At 49.7% G+C, this 20,358-nt stretch overlaps 2 protein-coding genes across 2 annotated transcripts in view; one reads left to right on the plus strand and one right to left on the minus strand.

Annotated features, from left to right (window-relative positions):
• Positions 1 to 4,547, plus strand: SPRN (shadow of prion protein). The gene is made up of 3 exons (XM_023185825.2): positions 1 to 716; positions 1,138 to 1,333; positions 1,513 to 4,547. Exons 1-3 carry the CDS (start codon positions 494 to 496, stop codon positions 1,982 to 1,984), a joined length of 891 nt encoding a protein of 296 aa, XP_023041593.2. The 5' UTR covers positions 1 to 493; the 3' UTR covers positions 1,985 to 4,547.
• Positions 2,761 to 20,358, minus strand: part of MTG1 (mitochondrial ribosome associated GTPase 1) — a 24,759-nt gene continuing 7,161 nt past the window's right edge. Inside the window, exons 7-11 of the mRNA XM_023185820.2 lie at positions 20,264 to 20,325; positions 19,615 to 19,711; positions 19,102 to 19,183; positions 5,624 to 5,736; positions 2,761 to 5,189 (exon numbers count right to left, since the gene is read on the minus strand). Of these exons, the coding sequence (XP_023041588.1) occupies positions 5,050 to 5,189; positions 5,624 to 5,736; positions 19,102 to 19,183; positions 19,615 to 19,711; positions 20,264 to 20,325 (494 nt within the window). The 3' untranslated portion in view covers positions 2,761 to 5,049. The remainder of the gene's footprint in view (positions 5,190 to 5,623; positions 5,737 to 19,101; positions 19,184 to 19,614; positions 19,712 to 20,263; positions 20,326 to 20,358) is intronic.

A 20,358-nucleotide genomic window follows, 5' to 3' on the forward strand; every position in this document is an offset into this window, starting at 1 on the left:
CAGAGCTGGGGACGTGCCCTCAGTTGAAACTCACCGGAGGCGCGGCCGCCCTGGGCTGGGAAGACGCCGTGGGCCCAGGTGGCATCAGAATCCACAGGAGGGAGGCAGCTGGCCCAGGAGGGGCCGTGGCGGGCCTTTGGGGATCGTGAGAGTCGACCCCATCCTCCCTGAAACAAGGCCGGAGGTTGAGGAGGTCCCTGCCCGGCCCCGCAGCTGACAACAAGGGGAGAAGCCGCACCTGCCGGAGTAGGGACCGCGGAGTGGGCTCGGGCCTCCGTGGGGCCAGCACGGGGACCCTCTCCTCTCAAGACCTCGGCCCTCATCCCCGGGCACCGGGACTCACAGGCGGATGGGCCCGGGTGGGGACCAGGGTGTGGAGGAGGAGGAAGCGGGGCGAGTGGAGCAGGGCCGGATGCGGGGGTCGCGGGGGACGGCGGAGAAGGGAACTTGTGATGCAGGAGACGGAGGGGGCTGGTGACGGGAGGCCGCGAGGATGGGGGACGGGGACGTCCTTTTCCCCTCCCACCGGCTCACCGAGGATGCGCCTCCGCGACTGCCCGCCCCAATCCCAGGGCGGAGGCCTCGCGCAAAACCGAGGCGCCTCGGCTCCGCGCTCCGGCTGAGGGTCTGCGCCGCCGCCCGCCCGCTCCTTCCCGCTCGGTCGCGGCCCCTGGGCGGATACTCCGGCGCACGGTTCCAACCGAAGTCCGTGGCGGGTAAGGCCGGGAGGCTGGGGCGGGCACAGAGCCGGGAGTGCGGGGCGGCGCAGGCAGGGGACGCAGCCGCCGCCGGGATAGCCGCGTCCGAAAGCGACCCCGCTACTCGACCCCGTCCTGTCCCCCGCCAGGTGCTGAACTAGGCGGCCGGGGACGGCCTGGAGCGCTGGGAGTGCGCGGGAGGGACCGTCCCTGGGGTACGGGCCTGCTGGGGCGGGGTCCGCACGGTGTCAGCAGCCGCTTGACAGCCGCAGCACCGGCAAGGCCCGCACCCAGGCTCTGGCCCCAAAGGTGGGCGCCAGGCCCAGGCACAGCCCGTCCCCGCTCCAGACCCTTAACTGAGCCAGCTCTTGGTCCCCGCTACCGCATCCTCCAAACACAACGCCCCTGCCCCCCTGCTTCCCCCCACCTCGCATCCCAGCCACGCGTGCAGAGCCCAGGAGCATGGCGGTCCCCCCCCAGGCCTGCCCCACACCCCCCGGACCTGGACGCCCCTCGAGGCCTGGACGCTCCCACCGCGGCGCTCCTGCCCCGCTTCAAGGCCCCCAATCCAGGTGCACAACCTTCAGCTGCAGAACCCTCCTGCCCCACCCGCCACTTCCCAGCGCCTCCCCCAGGCAAGTCCCTGATGCTAGAGGTTAAACCGCGCCCCCCAGGCCTGCGTGGGTCTCCAAGATGCGGGGGCACCCTGATCCCACCAAAGCCGAGGGTCCCTCTGCTCTCCAGCCCTGAGCCCTCCGTCCCTGGGGACCCGATCTCCATGGAAACTGAGGGCCGTTTCCCTCTCTTCCCGCAGGTTTGGCCCCACGAAGATGAACTGGGCACCCGCAACGTGCTGGGCTCTGCTACTGGCAGCCGCCTTCCTCTGCGACAGCGGCGCAGCCAAGGGCGGCCGCGGAGGGGCGCGGGGCAGTGCCCGGGGAGGGGTTCGCGGGGGCGCGCGCGGAACCTCGAGGGTGCGCGTGAGGCCGGCGCCGCGCTACGGTGCCCCTGGCTCCTCCCTGCGCGTGGCGGCGGCAGGGGCGGCGGCTGGGGCGGCGGCGGGAGCAGCTGCGGGCCTGGCGGCGGGCTCGGGCTGGAGAAGGGTCGCGGGACCGGGGGAGCGCGGCCTGGAGGACAACGAGGACGGGGTGCCCGGAGGCAACGGGACCGGCCCCGGCATCTACAGCTACCGGGCGTGGACTTCAGGCGCTGGACCCACGCGCAGCCCTAGTCTCTGTCTCGTGCTGGGCGGCGCCCTCGGCGCCCTGGGGTTGCTGTGGCCCTAGGCCTGGCTGGGCTCGGGGACTACATCTGGCCCCCGGCCGCGCCGTCCCCAGGATCCCCCGGACTGGGCTCCCTCTCCCTCCCTTGCCCAGGGTCTTGGGCCCCAGCTGGGGCAGGAGCTGCAGGCTGTCCCTGTGGACCCGCCATCCAGTGTCCTGCCCACGCCGCCTCAGCCTCCCACGTCCCACCTCGAGGGGACCATGGATCCTGCCCCAACCCGCTCCAGGATGTTAGGGTCCCCCCAGTCAGAAAGGCAGCGGCCTGTGGCTCCTGTACCAACCGCCCAGCCACGCTCCAGAGCCGCCCAAAGGGAAGTGCCAAAGCCAGGAACCCAAGCCACCCCGGCTACCCTCACCTGCCCAGGGGCTGTGGTGACCCATGGGCAGGGAGACGACCTCAGGCTGGTTCTGCCACGGAGGCCCTGAGGAATGTGGCCCTCCCCAAAAGAAGCAATGAAATGGACCAAAGGACTTAAGGATTTGGGGGGAAGTGAGGGGAAAACGATAGGTGCTAACCATCTGCCCAGAAGAGACGAGTGGATCTCACAGCCCAGGAACATTCCCAAGCAGGAAAACTGTCCCTCAGAAGAACGTCCATCCTGGCTCTCTGCAGCTGGCGGGAAAACACACCCTGCCCTGGAACAGCTGCCCAGGCCTTGTGCCCCACACCCTCAGGCTGAGATCCGTCAGAGACCCACTTCGCTCCAACAACTTGAAACATGTTACTTTACCCTCCTTAGGACCCATTTCGGGGGAAAAAACCCAACACATTCCAGGGCTTTCCAAATCTTTTGAACTTTAGGTTCACATTCAGGCATCACACAGTTCTGCCTGTACTCAGGGCACGGCCACTGCCAATCCCGCTGAAGAGCCCTCCCTGGGCACAGCTCAGGCTGCACAGCACGCGGATTTCCCTGCAGGCAGCCCCTTCCTCGGAAGCAGCTGTTCAAGGCCTCGGAACAGGACCTGGGTATCGAGGCGTGGTAGATGGGCAGTTGATGGCCTGCTCAGTGGATCAGGAGCTAACTCAGACGACAGAGCAAGCAGGGGCCAGTGGTGGGCCCCGGCGCCCAGCAGGACACCCATGCAAGAGGTTGAGCCCCCAACATCTCCAAGGGCTCTGACCACCCAAGGACAGGTGACACAAGGAGTGGCACCGGACAGTCACGACAAGGACTTGCCTCCAGCACTGGACACACCTGTGTTAAGACCAGCCCTCTGCTTCCCAGTCCTGCCAGCTTGGGGCATCCTCCATGGGCTCAGCACTGAGGGGTCTTGGGTCTGCCACGTTCTCTAGCTCTCCAGTCACCTGACTCATCTGAGGTAGGATGGGTTCTCCCTGGCCCCCCGTGGCCTTAGGATCTCACCCTCTCCATGCCCTGGTGAGAGCCTCGCCCGCTACCAGGCTACATCCCTCCTGGGCCTGAGCCTCTGGACTCAGTGGACACCAAAGTTGAGACCAGCACCCCCCATGGGCCCTGCCAGCCTCTGCCTTCCCCAGCTGGCCTGGGTGCTGGCCAGGGTGAGGATCTAGAAGCTGCTGGCAGGACTCAACCAAGCACTGCTCTCTAGCTCCGGGGCACTAAGCCACAGGAGGCAGCACCCTGCAGCCTCCCATCCACACTGCCAGCAATGCCCCGGCCCAGTGAGCCCAGACGCTCCCCCACCCCTTCCAGACCAAGCTCAGTGCCACCAAGACCAGCAGGCCAAGGCCAGGCCCTGCCCCAGATCCTCATAAGCAGAGGAGCCTTTCTGCCATTTCCCCAGGAGGCAGGGAGTGGTCCGAGTCTCCTCAAAGTAGGGAGACCCACCGGAGCCCCCTCGACTTTGCAGACGCCCACCTGGAAAATGGGCTGAGCTGCACCAGACCCTCACACACCACAGCACTGCAAGCTGATGGAATGTTCCAGATGTGACGGACACATCGTGATCTGCATATTCAGCACATCAGCATCTGACACAGCCAATGTGAACACTTCCAGCCCAGGTGGTCAGGGTTGTGGCAGGATGCAGGTGGCACGTGAGGACTAACCTCAGACTGATGAGTGTGTGGGGTACGGGGCAGCAGAGGCAGCTAGCCAGCAAGGAGGGGCTGCTGAGCACCAGGGCCGTGGTGGAGGCTGCTGTGGGAAGGCCAGGCCACCACCGGAAAGAGGCCAGAGCTTCTGCACAGGATGTCCCTGGCCCCAGGCCCCGCAGCACTTCAGTCCATATCCCCGCCCCACTCACCTTCCTTCCTCTTCCCTCTTCTAGGACACAGGCTGTGGACCTTCAGGTGCACTGATAATGGGGCTGGAGGGGCCCCCACACCTCTCAGCCCCACTAATGCAGAAACCCACGACCCGTGAGCTAGAAGGTGCTCAGAGGCCAGGGGGTCTCTACTGCCCATGCCGGGCGGCCTTCCAGTTCTGCACAGCAAAGCCATGTGCAGGGCGTCCCCCTCAACTCTGCCCTGGAACATGCCCCAGGGCACTGAGGGCTGAAGCCAGTGCTTGGGCTCTGCTGCTGGGAGTCTCGTTTGTGTCTACGTGCGCCTGTAAGTGTGAAATAAACCTCTCTGGTGGCAGCGAGCCTCTTACTTGCTGTAGGACTGCAGGACACTGGACCGAAAGCCTCCCAACACAAGCCCTAGTTGCCAACCTGCTCATTTCTTAGGTTCCACTGGTGAGAGCAGCTTTAATACACAGGCCCAAGGCACTATGGTACACCTCACAGGCCAGTAAGAAACAGGCCCTTTAATTGGAGATTTTAAAGGTTACAGGTTATAGTTTTAACTCCTTCTGAGACAGCATCCATTTCTCAAGAGGCCTGAGCAGGAAGCTCCGGGAGAACCAAGCATGCGGAGCTGCTCAGGGACGTCACCTGGGAAGCCTAGTGTCCACTCCCACCTGCTTGGCCCCTGGAACTGGGGCCCCTGGAGCTAGCCAGGCCGTGGGGGCACCAGAAAGCACAGCACCCTAGTGGCCAGTGTGGAGCTCCTGGACCAGGTGAGCTGTCTTGAGCCTCAACCAACCAGGTCAGGAGGTCTGGGAGGCCATACGCCTCTGGCCCTCCCCACCCAGACAAGTTCAGGGCACGGTCTCGGCCGTGGGGTGGCCACGCAGGACGTCGAGATCCAGCATCACGGGGCCCAGCAGCCCGCGGCGGAAGGTATGGAGGAAGTCACGGGCTGCCGCAGGATAGTCAGGCTGAATGACGTTCACGTCACCTGGGGGATGGGAGGGATCAGTGAGGAAGGAGCCTTCACAGCAGCACGGGCCCAGCCCTTACCCACCTGAGGGACCAGCCCTAAGAGACTCTAGGGTGGCATCAGGGAAGCCCAGGGAACAGGATCACACTCAGAAAGAAACCAGCTGGAGCTGTGCTGCCTGGAGCCTCCAACGCCAGGCACATGAGGCCTGCAGGTGTCCACCTAGCACTGCCCATCAAGCGGCAGGGCTGATGGACCCTCGGAAGCCTGGACTACGAGCCCTTCCTCTCCAGAACTTTCTGTAGCTCCCCTGCCCTGAAACCCAGTCCCAGAAGACCCACCTGCATGCTCCTTGAGACGTTCCTCTCCTCCCTGCCTCCTCTGGGGATGGCCGGGGTCCCCCCTGGGTGATGGGGTGAGGCTCCAGTGCCCGCGTCAGCAACCTCACTCACCTGTGCCCGTGAGCACCTTCACCTTCTGTGTCTTCCCCAGCTTCACAGCCACACTCTTCAGCACACGCTCTATGTTGTCACAGGCACTGCCCAGGCCGTAGTGCTGCACGTACCTGCACACAGGCTGCAGGTCAGCACCAGGGGGCCCAGCAGTGACACCAGCAGACAGCCAGGTGCACAGTCAGCCAGGCCAGGCCCTTCCTCCTGAATGCCACAAAGGCCATGGCCAGGCACCTCCTGTGGGTGACAGTGACTGCAGTGCTGTGGATGACGAAGATGACACTGGAGATGACTGGTGCTGGGCCCCGGGGGAGAGCCACTGTCTAAGAACCATCCCTGAGCTCTGTCCTGTGTGGCCATGGCCAGCAGCACGGAGGGTGGCTCCCACCACTGGAGCTCTTGCTGCAACGGGAGGAATACCAGCTTTCACATGCACAGGCTTCATCCACCCTATCCGGGGCAAGGACAGGCAGGCCTCTGTGCAGGCCCAGGTCCTGGAAACTAAAACAGTAGCACAGCAGACCATCTGCAAACACACTGTTTGCTGCTAAGGATGGCACCTGGTGGCTTCCAGGCAGCCAGTACGCCTGCATCCTCTCCACCCGGCTGGGTGTTTTGAGCGGTGTTTTCCTAGCACACGGACCAGCATGGGCTGACTAGGCACCCACCACTGCTGAGCGTCACCCAGTGGTTCTCACGGGCACTCCTCACAGTGCAGACTCTGGGCAGAGAGGCCTGGAGGGAAAGGCCAGCACAGAGCAGCAACTCACAGGGACATACACCGCCCTAAGCCTCAGGAGCCCAAATAACCCAGACCCAACACTTTCCCAGCCTTCCTGACAGCCAAGGGTGAGGGAACCTGTCTTGTGGCTCCCACGAGGACAGAGGCTCAAACTTGAGGAGGCTGGTGCCCTCGGACCTGGTCACAGCATGACCCAGTAACACTGGACTCACCACAAGGCCCAGCAAAGCACGACATGAGCTCAGAGCCCGTGGGAGCATCAGCACCCTGAGTAACACGGGTTCTAAATCTCACTTCTGGGAAGCAGCAAGCATGAGCTCTCAATCAGCAGCCTCAAGGGCCCCCTGGTGCTCCAAAAAAGCTGTCCCAGGAGAGAGGAGCAAGCCTGGAGAAGACACCCCTGGACCACTCCCGAGACCTGCCAATGGTTAAGAACTCCTGAAAGGACAGGACTGTTTCCACATAACTGAACTAGCCCAGAACAAAGCTCAAGAATTTTTATAGGAATGCAGATATCCATCACCTAACAAGGTGAAACTCAAAACACATGGCATCCAGCCAGGCGCAGTGGCTCATGCCTGTAATCCCAGCACTTGGGAGGCCAAGGTGGATGGATAACTTGAGGTCAGGAGTTTGAGACCAGCCTGTTCACCAACATGGTGAAACCCTGTCTCTACTAAAAATACAAAAATTAGCCAGGTGTGGTGCCACACGCATATAATCCTAGCTACGGCTGGGCGCGGTGGCTCAAGCCTGCAATCCCAGCACTTTGGGAGGCCGAGACGGGTGGATCACGAGGTCAGGAGATCGAGACCATTCTGGCCTACACGGTGAAACCCCGTCTCTACTAAAAAATACAAAAAACTAGCCGGGCGCTGTGGCGGGCGCCTGTAGTCCCAGCTACTCGGGAGGCTGAGGCAGGAGAATGGCGTAAACCCGGGAGGCGGAGCTTGCAGTGAGCCGAGATTGCGCCACTGCACTCCAGCCTGGGTGACAGAGCGAGACTCCGTCTCAAAAAACAAAAAACAAACAAACAAACAAACAAAAATCCTAGCTACTTGGGAGGCTAAGGCGGGAGAATCACTTGAACCCAGGAGGCGGAGGCTGCAGTGGGCTGAGATCGTACCACTGCACTGCAGCCTGGGCGACAGAGTGAGATGCCATCTCAAAAAAAGAAAAAAAAATACATATATATATATATAATCCAAAAATTGCCAGGCCTACAAAGGAAAAAAACAGACGCCCTAATGAGAAGAAAAATCAGTCAACTCAAACTGACCCAATGTTAGAATTAGCAGACAAGACATTAAATCTAAGCTGAAACACAGAAGATATTTTTTAAAACAATCCAAACTGAACTTGCAGAAGTGAAAACTGTGAAAACCACTGAGTGGGATGAACAGCAGATCAGACACTGCAGAAGCAAAGATGAGGGAACCCAAAGACACAGCAACAGAAACCGCAAAACAGGCACAAAGCTTTACTGAGCCGCGGTGGGACGAAGCCAAGCAGCCTGGTACCTGCGTGCCTGAGGTCCTGAGGAGAAGAGAGGGACAGAACAGAAGTCTGCAGATATAAAGGTTCAAAATGATCCAAATTTCATGAAAACTACAAAGCCCCAGATCCAAAAATCTCAATGAACTACAAGCAGAAGGTAGAAAACCATACCAAGGTCCATCGTAATCGAGTTGCTCAAAAGCACTGAGAGAGAAAATCCTGGAAGCAGCAGAGGAACAAACAAACACGACAGCAGACACCACGCAGGTGATGAAGGGAGACCAACCCCTGTCAAGCACTAAAAAACCCCATCAATCTGGAATTCTATACATAGAGAAAATACCTTTCAAAACAAAGGTGAAATAAAGACACCTTCAGACGACCGAAAGCTGAAAGAATTCACCACCAGCAAACCTGACTTATGATACATATTAAAGGAAACCCTTCAGACAGAAGTAAAATCACACCAGAAGGAAACCTGGACCTACACAAAGAAATGAGAAGGTGTGGATGGTAAACTGATGGGAAAATATATAAAACTTTTTTTCTGGGATTTTATATTTCTTTAAAAGATAATTGCATGAAGGGAAAAAAAGTATATCTGGAGGTTATAAAATATGTAAAGGTAAAATATATCATCATGACGGCACAAGGATCAGGGTAAGAAAAACAGAAAATCACTTAAAGACATACTATACACCCTAAAGCAACGTCTCCCAAAAGTTGTAGACAATAAGCTAACAAATAAGATACAGTAGAATCGTTTAAAAATATCCAATCCTAAGAAGGCAAGAGAGAGGACAAAAGAAAACAAAAATTGAGACAAATAGGCCGGGCATGGTGGCTCACACCTGAAATCCCAGCACTCTGGGAGGTGGGTGGATCACCTGAGGTCAGGAGTTCAAGACCAGCCTGGCCAACATGGTGAAACCCCCATCTCTACTAAAAATACAAAAACAATTAGCTGGGCATGGTGGCATGTGCCTGTAATCCCAGCTACTCAGGAGACTTAGGCAGGAGAATCACTTGAACCCGAGGGGTAGAGGTTGCAGTGAGCCGAGATCGCACCATTGCACTGCAGCCTGGGTGACGAACAAAACTCTGTCTCAAAAAAAAATAAAAAATAAAAAATTGAGACAAATGGAAAACAAATAGCAAGATAATAAATTTAAATCCATAAATAATCACATTAAGTGATTAAATGTAAATAGCCTAAATACCTAAAAGGCAGAGACTGTCAGACTGGATAAGCAGCAAAATCCAACAATACAAAGAAGCAGACTATAAGAAACATGTTTTAAATATGAAGACACAAATATGCTAAAAATAAAAGGACAGAAAAAGATACACCATGTTACTGTTAATCAAAATAAGCTGGAATGGACGAGACGCAGAGGCGCACACCTGTAATCCCTGCAGTCTGGAGGCCGAGGCGGGCGGATCACGTGAGGCCAGGAGTTCGAGACCAGCCTGGCCAACATGGCAACACCCCCCTCTCTACTACAAATACAAAAATTAGCCAGGCGTGATGGCACATGCCTGTCATCCCAGCTACGAGGGAGGCTGAGGCATGAACACCACTTGAACCCAGGAGGCGGAGGTTGGAGTGAGCCGAGATCGCACCTCTGCACTCCAGCCTGAGCAACACAGTGAGACTCCGTCTCAAAAAAACAAAAGAAAACAAACTGGAATGGCTATATTAATATCAGACAAGACAGATTTCAGAGCAGAGAATATTCTGAAGGATAAAAAAAATCATTTGATAATGATAAAGGCATCAAATCATCAAGAGGACGTAACAATCTGAGCATTTCTGTACCTAACAGCAGAGCTTCAAAATACACGAAGCTAAAACTGACTGAACAGCAAGAAGAAATAGAGAAATCCAGTTATAGTGGGAAATTTCAGTACCCCCCTCACAGTAATTGGTAGTACAAACATAAAGTCAGCAAAGTAGAAATAAAAAAATAAATATCGAACAGAAATAATGACATAAAAAACAAAGACAACAGAAAGTCAATGAAACCAAAAGCTGATTCTTTGGAAAAATCAATAAAATTAATAAGCCTCTAGCCAGACGGTTCTCTTCCATTGAAAAAGGGCACCTAAGAAACACCCATACCTAATATTGTGCTTAATGGTAAGAGACTAAAAGCTTCCTACCTTAGATCAGGAACAAAAAAAAAAGAAAAAAGATGTACCACATCTCAAGTACTAAAAAAAACCTGCCAATTGTACTGAAGACTGTAGCCAGTGCAATAAAGCAAGAAAACAAAATATGGCATCTGGACTGGAAAAGAAAAAGTAAGATGATCTTTATTTGCAAATGATGTAATTGTCTAGGTAAAAAATCTAATTGGAATCTACAAAGAGCTACTAGAATGAATAAATGAGTTTAGCAGGGTTATAAGATACGAGATCAATATACAAAATTCAATTCTACTTCTACATACTAACAATGAAAAATCAAAAGTGAATATAAAAACAATACCATTTACAATAGCATCAAAAATATTAAGAGTTAATAGAGGGAATGACATCACCAAATAGAGAAGTAGAAGCAATCTGGCTTCACTCACCCTCTCAAAAGCAAAACCAAACATCCAGCACCAAGAATATCACCAGCAATACTCCAAAACTCAAATCTGAGAATGAGACCAGAGCAGTGAAAACACGCCAGGCTGACAGTAAGCTGCAAAGAACCTCTAAGCAATCATCCAAGAAAAAACAAAACAAGCCAGACAGAAAAGCCTAGATAACAAATCCTTGAATGCAAAACCACAGACAGCTAACGGAAAACCGTGACCTTCTCAACAGACAAAGCAAAGAGCCAATGACCAACCTTAATGAGATGGCAACGTGTAAGCGCTCAAATCAAGAATTCAGGGTAACAGTTAAAAAAAAAAACTCAGCAAACTCTGACATACAAAAACAATTCACAAATTTGTCAGACAAATTTAACAGAGATTGAAATTTAAAAAAAATCAAACAGAAATCCTGGAACTGAAAAGTACACTTGTTGATCTGAAAACCGCATTAGAGGCTCTCAACAGCAGAATGAATCAAGCGGAGCACAGAATCAGTGAGCCTGAGGCCTGGCTATCTGAAAATATACAGAAGAGGGAACACAAAAAAGAAAAAAAGAATTAAAAGGAATGAAGAACACACGCAAAATACAGAAAACTGCCTCAGAAGAGCAAACCTAAGAATTACTGGGGTTCAAGAAGGAACTGAGCAAGAGGAAGGGGCAGAAAGTTTATTCAAAGAAATAATTACAGAAAAATTTTCAAACCTTCAGAAAGACATAAATGTCCAGGTACAGGGAGGTCAGAGATCACCAAACAGATTTAATCCAAATAAAACTACCCTACAGAATATAATAATCAAATTCTCAAAAGTCAAGGATGAAGAAAGAACCCCACAAGTAGTAAGAGAAAAGCAGCAAATATATTTATAAAGGGGCTCCAATGTATCTGGCAACAGACTTCACTAGGAAACCCATACAGGCCAGGAGGGAGTGGGATGATATATTCAAAGTGCTAAAGGAAAAAAAAAATGCAACTGTCAACTCAGGACACATCTTCAAACATGAAAAAGTAAAGCTGAGGGAATTCATCAGACCCAACTTACAAGAAATGCTAAAAACAAGTTCTTCAATCTGAAAGAAAAAGACACTAATGTACAAAAAGAAAACATGTGGAGCATAAAACCCACTGGGAAAAGTAAATACACAGACTTGGAATAATACTGTGAATGTGGTGTGCATTCATTCACATCTCTAGTATGAAGACTAAAAGAAAAATGTATCAAAAATCATAACTACAGCAACCTGTAAAGAGACAGCCAATATAAAAACAAATAAATTGAAATAACAAATGAAAATTTGGGGGAAAGATGGAGTTAAAGTACAGAATTTTTTAGTTTTTGGTTTCTATACTTTCCTCTGTGATCAAAGATAAGGCGTCACGTGTTTAAAATAATTTTTTTAAGAGGGGTCTCACTGTGTCACCCAGGCTGGAGTGTGATGGCATGATCACAGCTCACGGCAGCGTCAAACTCCTGGGCTCAAGCAATCCTCCTATCTCAGCCTGCTGAGTACCTAGGGTACAGTCACAGAGATAATTTGTTATAAATATAAAATGCTTTTTGTAAGCCTGATGGTACACTACATGTAATATATACACTAAAAATACAAAGCAACAAATTAAAACATACCAACAGAGAAAATCTCTTAACCACATGCGAAGGAAGACAGTAAGGAAGAGAGGAGTTACAATCAGAAAACAAGCAACAAAATGGCAATATTAAGTCTTTATCCATAATAATATTGAAAGCGAATGTACTAAATTCTCCAACTAAAAGACATAAGAGTGGGTCAAGCACAGTGGCTCATATCTGTAATCCCAGCACTTTGGGAGGCCAAGGTGGAAGGATCACTTGAGGCCAAGAGTTGAAGACCAGCCTGGGCAACATAGCAAGACCTCGCCTCTCCAAATAAATAAATAAATAAAATAGCCAGGTGTGGTGGCACATGCCTGTAGTCCTAACTATCAGGAGGCTGGGGTGGGAAGACTGCTTGAGCCCAGGAGTTCAAGACTACAGTGAGCTAAGATCACACCACTGCACACCAGCCTGGGCAACAGAGTGAGACCCTGTCTCAAAAACAAGCAAAAAAACACAGAGTGGCTAAATGGATAAGAGACAAGATCAAACTTATGCTACCTATAAGAAACCAACTTTACCTATAAAGACACACACAGACTGAAAGTCAAAGGGTGGAAAAACATATTCCATGTAAACGGAAACCAAAAAGAAAAGAGCAGGAATAGCTGTACTTACAGATGACAAAACAGACTAAAAGTCAAAGACTGTAAAAACAGCAGGAGCAGCTATACTTACACAAAATAGACTTACAGGTCAGACAGTAAAAAGACACAGAGAAAGTCACTATATGATGATAAAGGGGTCAATTCAGCAAGAAGATAAAACAATTATAAATATCTACACATGCAACACCAGAGCACCCAGATGTATAAAGCAAACACTGATAGACTGGAAGTGAGAGGCAGACTGCAACACAGTAATAGTCGGGGCTTCAACAGCCCTCTCTGTAGGGTGTTTCCAGCCAGAAATCAACAGAAACACTGGAGTGAAACCACACGCTAGGTCACGTAGGTCTCACTGACATTTACGGAACATTTCACCAGCTGCTGCAGAACACACATTCTTCTCACCAGCAAAGGAACATTCTCCAGAAAAGACCATATGTTAGGCCACAGAACAAGTTTCAACAAATTCAAACAAGTTGAAATCATACTGCATATCTTTTCTGACTACAAGGAAATAAAACTAGAAACCATAAGAGGAACCTCAAAATCTATACAAACACATGGAAATTAAACAACAGGCTCCTGAATGATCAATGGGTTAATAAATTAATAAGAAAAATTTTAAATTTCTTGAAACAAACGGAAATGTAAACACAGTATATCAAAGTCTATCAGATAAAGGAAAAGCATTGCTAAGACAGAAGTTTATAGCAACAAACACAGTAAAAAAAGCAGAAGACTCCAAATAACCCAACCATGAACCTCAAGGTACCAGAAAAGTGAGAGCAAACTAAATCCAAAATTAGTAAAGGAAAAGAAATAATAGAGTTCAGGAAATCAGAGCAGAAGTAAATTAAATTGAGACTAAAAAAAATACCAAAGATCAATGAAACAAAAAATTATTTCAAAAACATAAACAAGGCCGGGCATGGCATGGTGGCTCACTCCTGTAATCCCAGCACTTTGGGAGGTGGGCAGATCACTAGGTCAGGAGTTTCAGACCAGCCTGACCAACACAGTGAAACCCCATCTCTACTAAAAATACAAAAAATTAGCTGGGTGTGGTGGCAGGCGCCCGTAATCCCAGCTGCTTGGGAGGCTGAGGAGAATCACTTGAAGCTGGGAGGTGGAGGTTGCAGCAAGCCGAGATCATGCCACTGCACTCCCCAACAGGCGACAGTGCGAGACTCCGTCTCAAAAAATAAATAAATAAATAAATAATTCACAAACATTTAGCTCAAAATTTAAAAAAGAGAAGATCAAAGTAAAATCAGAAAACAAAAGAGCCATTACAACCAATACCAGAGAAATACAAAGGATCGTTAGGAACCACTACGAACAACTATACAGCAACAAACTGGAAAACCTAGGAGAAATGTACAAATTCCTGGATGCAAACACCCTGCAAGACTGAGCCATGAAGAAATGGAAAACACCTGAACAGACCAATAAGTAACAGATCAAAGCAGTAATAAAAAGTCTTTCATCAAAGAAAATCCCAGGTCCTGATGGCTTCACTGCTGAACTTCCAACAGTTAAGGAAGAACTAGTATCAACTGTACTCAAACTATTCAAAAAAACTGAAGGGGGGAACACTTCCAAAGTCATTGTACATGGCATTATCCTGCTACAAAAACAGACAGGGACACAGCAGAAAAAGAAAACGACAGGCCAATATCCCTGATGAACACAGATGCAAAAATCCTCAACAAATGACTAGCAACCCAAACTCAACAACACATTAAAAAGATCATTCACCATCATCAAGTGGGATGTGTCTCCTAAGGTTGCAAGGACGGTTTAACATATGCATATCAATCAACATATAACTTTACACAGAACCAAGGGAAAAAAACAATCATTTCAACAGATGCTGAAAAGTATTCAATAAAATTCAGCATCCCTTCATGATAAAAGCTCTCAGCAAACTGCATATAGAAGGAACATACCTTAAAACAATAAAGGCCATATATGACAAACCCACAGGTAACAGTGTATCGAACAAGGAAAAACAGCTTTTCTCTAAGATCTGCAACACAGCCCATTTCTACCACTTTTATTCAACAGAATACTGGAAGTCCTACCCAGAGCAATTACGCAAGAGAAAGAAATAAAAGTCACCCAAATTGGAGAGGAAGAAGTCAAAATTATCCTTATTCACAGATAACAAAATCTTCTATTTGGAAAAACTGAAAGACTCCACCAAAAAACTATTAGAACTTACAAAAAGGTTTCAGTAAAGATGCAGAATTCAAAACCAACATAAAAAAATCAGCAGCATGTATCATGCCAACAGCAAATAATTGGAAAAAGAAATCAGGCCAGGCACGGTGGCTCATGCCTGTAATCTCAGCACTTTGGGAGGCTGAGGCGGGCGGATCACCTGAGGTCAAGAGTTCGAAACCAGCCTGACCAACAGGGAGAAATCCCGTCTCTACTAAAAATACAAAAAATGAGCCCGGCGTGGTGGTGCACACCTGTAATCCCAGCTACTTGGGAGGCTGAGGCATGAGAATCGCTTGAACCCAGGAGGCAGACGTTGCGGTGAGCCGAGATCGCGCCATTGCACTCCAAACTGGGCAACAAGACCAAAACTCCGTCTCAAAAAAAAAAAAAGAAAAAAGAAAAAGAAAAAGACATTAAGAAAATCCCATTTACTGCTGGGCACGGTGGCTCACACCTGTAATCCCAGTACTTTGGGAGGTCGAGGCGGGTGGATCACAAGGTCAGGAGATCAAGACCATCCTGGCTAACACGGGAAACCCTGTCTCTACTAAACATACAAAATTTAGCCAGGTATGGTGGCGGGCACCTGTAGTCCCAGCTACTTGGGAGGCTGAGGCAGAGAACTGCTTGAACCTGGGAGGCAGGTGTTGCAGTGAGCCAAGATCGCACCACTGCACTCCAGCCTGGTGTGACAGAGCAAGACTCCGTCTCAAGAAAAAAAAAAAAAAGACTTAAATCTAAGACCTGAAACTACATACCTACTAGAAGAAAACAAAGGGCAAACGCAAATTCTTTTGGAAATTGGTCTGGGTCAGATTTTTTTTGTGTAAGACCTCAAAAGCACAGGCAACAAAGGCAAAAAAAAAAAAAGAAAAAAAATAGGCAAAAGTAAAAAAATTTACATCAAGCTGAAAAGCTTCTGCACAGCAAAGGAAACAATCAACAAGCCAGGCCTGTAATCCCAGGCGCTTGGGAGGCTGAGGCAGGAGGGTCTCGAGCCCAGCAGTTCGAGGCTGCAGTGAGCTATGATCGCACCACTGCACTCCAGCCTGGACGACACAACAAGACCCGAAGCAAGAAACGAAAATATCAAAGCAGTGACGAGACAATCTACAGAATGGGAGAAAATATCTGAAAACTATCCACCCAACAAGGAATAAATAACCAGATTATATAAGAAATTCAACTCAACAGCAAAAACACAAATAACTTTATTAAAAAATAGAAGATCTGAATAAATATTTCTCAAAAGAAGACATACAAATGGCCAACAAGTATATGAAAAATGCTCAACATGACTAATCACCAGAAAAATGCAAATCAAAACCACAATGAGATTTCATCTCACCCTAGTTAAAACGGCTTTTATCAGAAAAGACCAGGAATAGCAGATGCTGTTGAGGATGTGGAGAAAGGGGAGCTGTCGTACACTGTTGGGTGGGAACGTAAGTTAGCACGGCTACTATGGAAAACAGTATGGAGGTTCTTCGAAACACTACAAATAGAACTGCCATCGGACCCAGCAATCCCACTACTGGATATAGGCCCAAAAGAATGGAAATCAATATACTGAAGAAATACTGCACTCCCATGCTCACGGCGGCACTACTCACAATAGCCAAGATTTGCAACAGACCTAAGTGTCCATGAAAGGATGATGGATACAGAAAATGTGGTACATAAAACACAATGAAATATTAGCCATAAGAAAGGACAAAATCTTGTCATTTGCAGCAACACAAACAGAACTGGAGATCATTCTGTTAAGTGAAATAAACAGGCACAGAAAGACAAATAATGCATGTTCTAACTCATATGTGGGAGCTAAAAATGTGGACTTCATGAAGACAGCAGACTGGTGACTACCAGAGGTGAGGGGGAAGAGGGGATGAATAGAGTTAATTAATGAATAGTTAGGAAGAAGGAATAACGCCCAGTGTTCAAAAGTTCGGCAGGTGACAACAGTTAACAATAATCTACAGTATATTTCAAATACCAGAAGAGAGCAATTCAAATGTTTCCAGCATGAGATAAACGTTTGGGATGATCGATATCCCAGTTACCCTGATCTGATCATTACACATTATATGAATGTATCAAAATGTCGCAGGTACCCTGAAAACATCTATTTTGTATCAATAAAAAATAAATCTTGGCATTAAAAATTCAAAGAGTTAAATACAAATCTTACAAAAGGTATAAGAGACCTAATACTGGAAACTACAAAACACTGCAAAGAAAAACTAAAGACCTAAATAAATGAAGAGATAACACTGTATTCAGGGTCAAAGACTCAATGTTACAATATTGTCAATTCTTCCCCAGATTCAATGGAATCTGCCGCCTGGCCCCAAGAAAAACAGGGAGTTTTGCAGAAACTGACAAAGTGACTGAAAAATTCATGAGAACCAGGAACAGACAAAGCAATTTTGACAAAGAAGAGACAAAAAATTTCAAGTCTCATATTAAATTAGAAGCAGTTACCAAGACAGTCGGTCACACAGATAAGTGAAACAGGAAAGAGTCCACAAACAGACCCACACGTATATGGACAACTGATCTGCGACAAAGATGCAAAGACAGTTCAGTGGAGAAAAGACAGTCGTTTCAACAAATGTTTCTCTTTTCAACAACTGGTTCTCCATGTGCAAAAAAAAAAAAAAAACTTCAATCTGTAGCTTGCACTATATACCAAAAAATCAAAAAGGATCATAGCCCTAAATGTAAAACCTAAAACTATCTTCAATGAGGAAACCCTTGTGACGACCCTGGTTTAAGCAAAGATTCTTAGATATGACCAGAGCACTCCGGAAAAGATCTAGCTGATAAACTGGACTGCATGAAAATTAACAATTCTACTCCTTGGAAGACACTGTTAAGAGGACTGAAAAGACAAGGCATAGACTTAAAGAAAGTATTTACAAACCATATCTCTGATTAAGGACCTGCATCCAGAATACATTAGAAAAACATTACAGGCTGGGCGTGGTGCCTCATGCCTATAATACTAATGCTTTGGGAGGCTGAGGCGGGCAGATCACCTGAGCACAGGAGTTCAAGACCGGCCTGGGCAACATGGGGAAACCCTGTTTCTACAAAAAATACAAAAATTCGCTATGTGTGGTGACACACGCCTGTAGTCTCAGCTACCTGGGAGGCTAGAGTGGGAGGACCGCTCGAGCCCAGGAGGTCAGGCTGCAGTGAGCTGAGATTATACCACAGCACTTCAGCCTGGGCAACTGAGTGAGACCCTGTCTCAAAAAAAAAAAAAAAAAGATTAAAACTTACCAATAAGAAAAGAAACAACTCAGCTAAAAAAAAAAAAAAAAAAAAAAAAAGGAAAAAGAACAGATATTTCCCCAGAGAGGGATGACAACTGGGCCCATGAAGATGCCCAACATCACTGTCATCGCGGAAATGCACACTGAAATGCTGTGCGACGCCTCCACACGCCCCTCAGACGGGGGACAGTTAAAAGACTGATCTCAGAGAAACTGAAGGACTCACTCTCTGCTTGTGGGCACATGAAACAGTGTAACTACCTTGGAAAACAATGTGGCGGTTTCTTAAAAAGTCAAACATATGCCTCCCCTATGATCCGGCCACTCTACTCCTAGGTATTTACCCAAGGGAAACAAAAGCCCACGTCTACACAAAGACCTGTCGGTACACAAAAGTTCACAGCAGCTTTATCTGCAGTAGCCAAAACCTGCAAACGACCCACGTATCCATTAACGGGTGAAGGGACGAACTACAGGGCACCCGGACACCGCTTGGCAACGAAAAGGAGGAATTACAGACAACAGTTACGACACACAGGGATCACACAACAATCGTGCCGAGTGACAGCTCGACAAGAGTGTGTATCCTGTGTGATTCCATCTATGTGGAATTCTAGAAAATTCAAAGTAATCTATAGGGACAGAAGACGGCTGCCTGGGCTCGGGCAGGGACAGGAAAGAGTGATCACGAAGGAGCACAGGGGACTGGGGGTGACGGGAACACTCGTTTTTTGATTGTGTTGCTTTCACAGATGTAACCATACTCCCGAACTTGTCCAACTGGACGCTTGACATAATGTGCAGATTACTGTGTTTATAATACCTTTATAGTGCCCGTTTGTTTGTTTTTAATGAGGTGACTGGGAGGAGGGGCCTTGGCTGCCCTGCATTCACTGCACTCACCCAAAGCGCTGGTGCCTGTTGAGGGTGAACAGCAGGTAGTCAGCCATGGTCTCCTCCCCGACCAGGTGGTCCAGCACCGTTCCTGTGGAAGCAGCAGCCGAGGTGAGCACTGGCAAGAGCCCACATCTATGCTCTTGCCAAGCTCAAACACATCCCTTCCAGTCTCAGCCCAAGGACACCGTGCTCGTAAGGAAGAGGCCACCCACTGACAAAGGCTCCCACGGAGGACGGCACTCGGCTGCGGTCCCGGGTCCCACTCCTGCCTGGCATCTGAGACCTACCTCTCTGCCCCGGTCCATCAAATAAGGAAAGCAAAGGCCACTCATGGGGCAGGGTGTAACGGCGACCAGAGCCCGTCAGCTATGCACTACTATCGGCCTCATACTAAGCTTCGAGGAAGGTCCAGCAGCAACCAGGTCAAAGGCAGTAACAACTCCAGTCTAGGGCCCTGTGCCACAGTCAGTCCTAAAGGTGGGGTGGCGGGGCCCCAGCCCCAGCCCAGCCCCGGCTCACCACACAGGGCCAGCTTCAGGCCTGTCTCCACACTTTCAATCCGAGGAGCCAGCACTCCAGGAGTGTCCAACAGGAACATCAGGGGCCGTTCAGAGACCTGTGTGGGCACAGAGGGCACAATCAGGCCGCAATGGCAGCCTCCCACCCAGCTGGGCTGCTCAGGAAGCCTGGGCAGCCCCGGACACCCAACGCTCGGAGGAAGGCCTCGGGGACCCAACCCCACGGCAGCGTCACTCTCACCAAGCTCCAGGTTCCCCAGAGGATCTAATTCCCAACTAATTTGGAGAATAAACAAAAGCATCAGGTCCCAACAGCTTGTCTTCTGCTCCCGAACAGAACACAAGGAAGGGAATGGAGGGCAGGGGACGTGCTGCTCAAATCTGCCCTGACCGCTGCGTGGCCCTGGACAAAGTGGCCTCCTCATCTGGAAATGGGGAAAACAGCGTGCCTTCCCCAAACGTTTGGCGTAAAGGCTATGAGGACTATGGAGTAAGGATGGGGGCAGTGCCTGCCAGGGGGTGCTCAGCGGGGACACTGAGTGGAGGGAGGGAAGCGTGGTCAGCAGCAGGAAGCCACGCAGAGGTCAGCAGGTGCCAGATGCCTGCACAGCTCCTGACAGAGTGCTGGGCCTGGCCCCTGAGGACTCCACCTGAATTCTGGACATCACAGCTCTGGTGATCCCAGGCTCGCCACCCACCCTGGTGGCTTTTCCTGCAGGAAAAGGAGAAAAGGAGGCTCAAATGT

Source organism: Piliocolobus tephrosceles, chromosome 9, assembly GCF_002776525.5.
Source record: "Piliocolobus tephrosceles isolate RC106 chromosome 9, ASM277652v3, whole genome shotgun sequence".
Taxonomy (NCBI): domain Eukaryota; kingdom Metazoa; phylum Chordata; class Mammalia; order Primates; family Cercopithecidae; genus Piliocolobus; species Piliocolobus tephrosceles.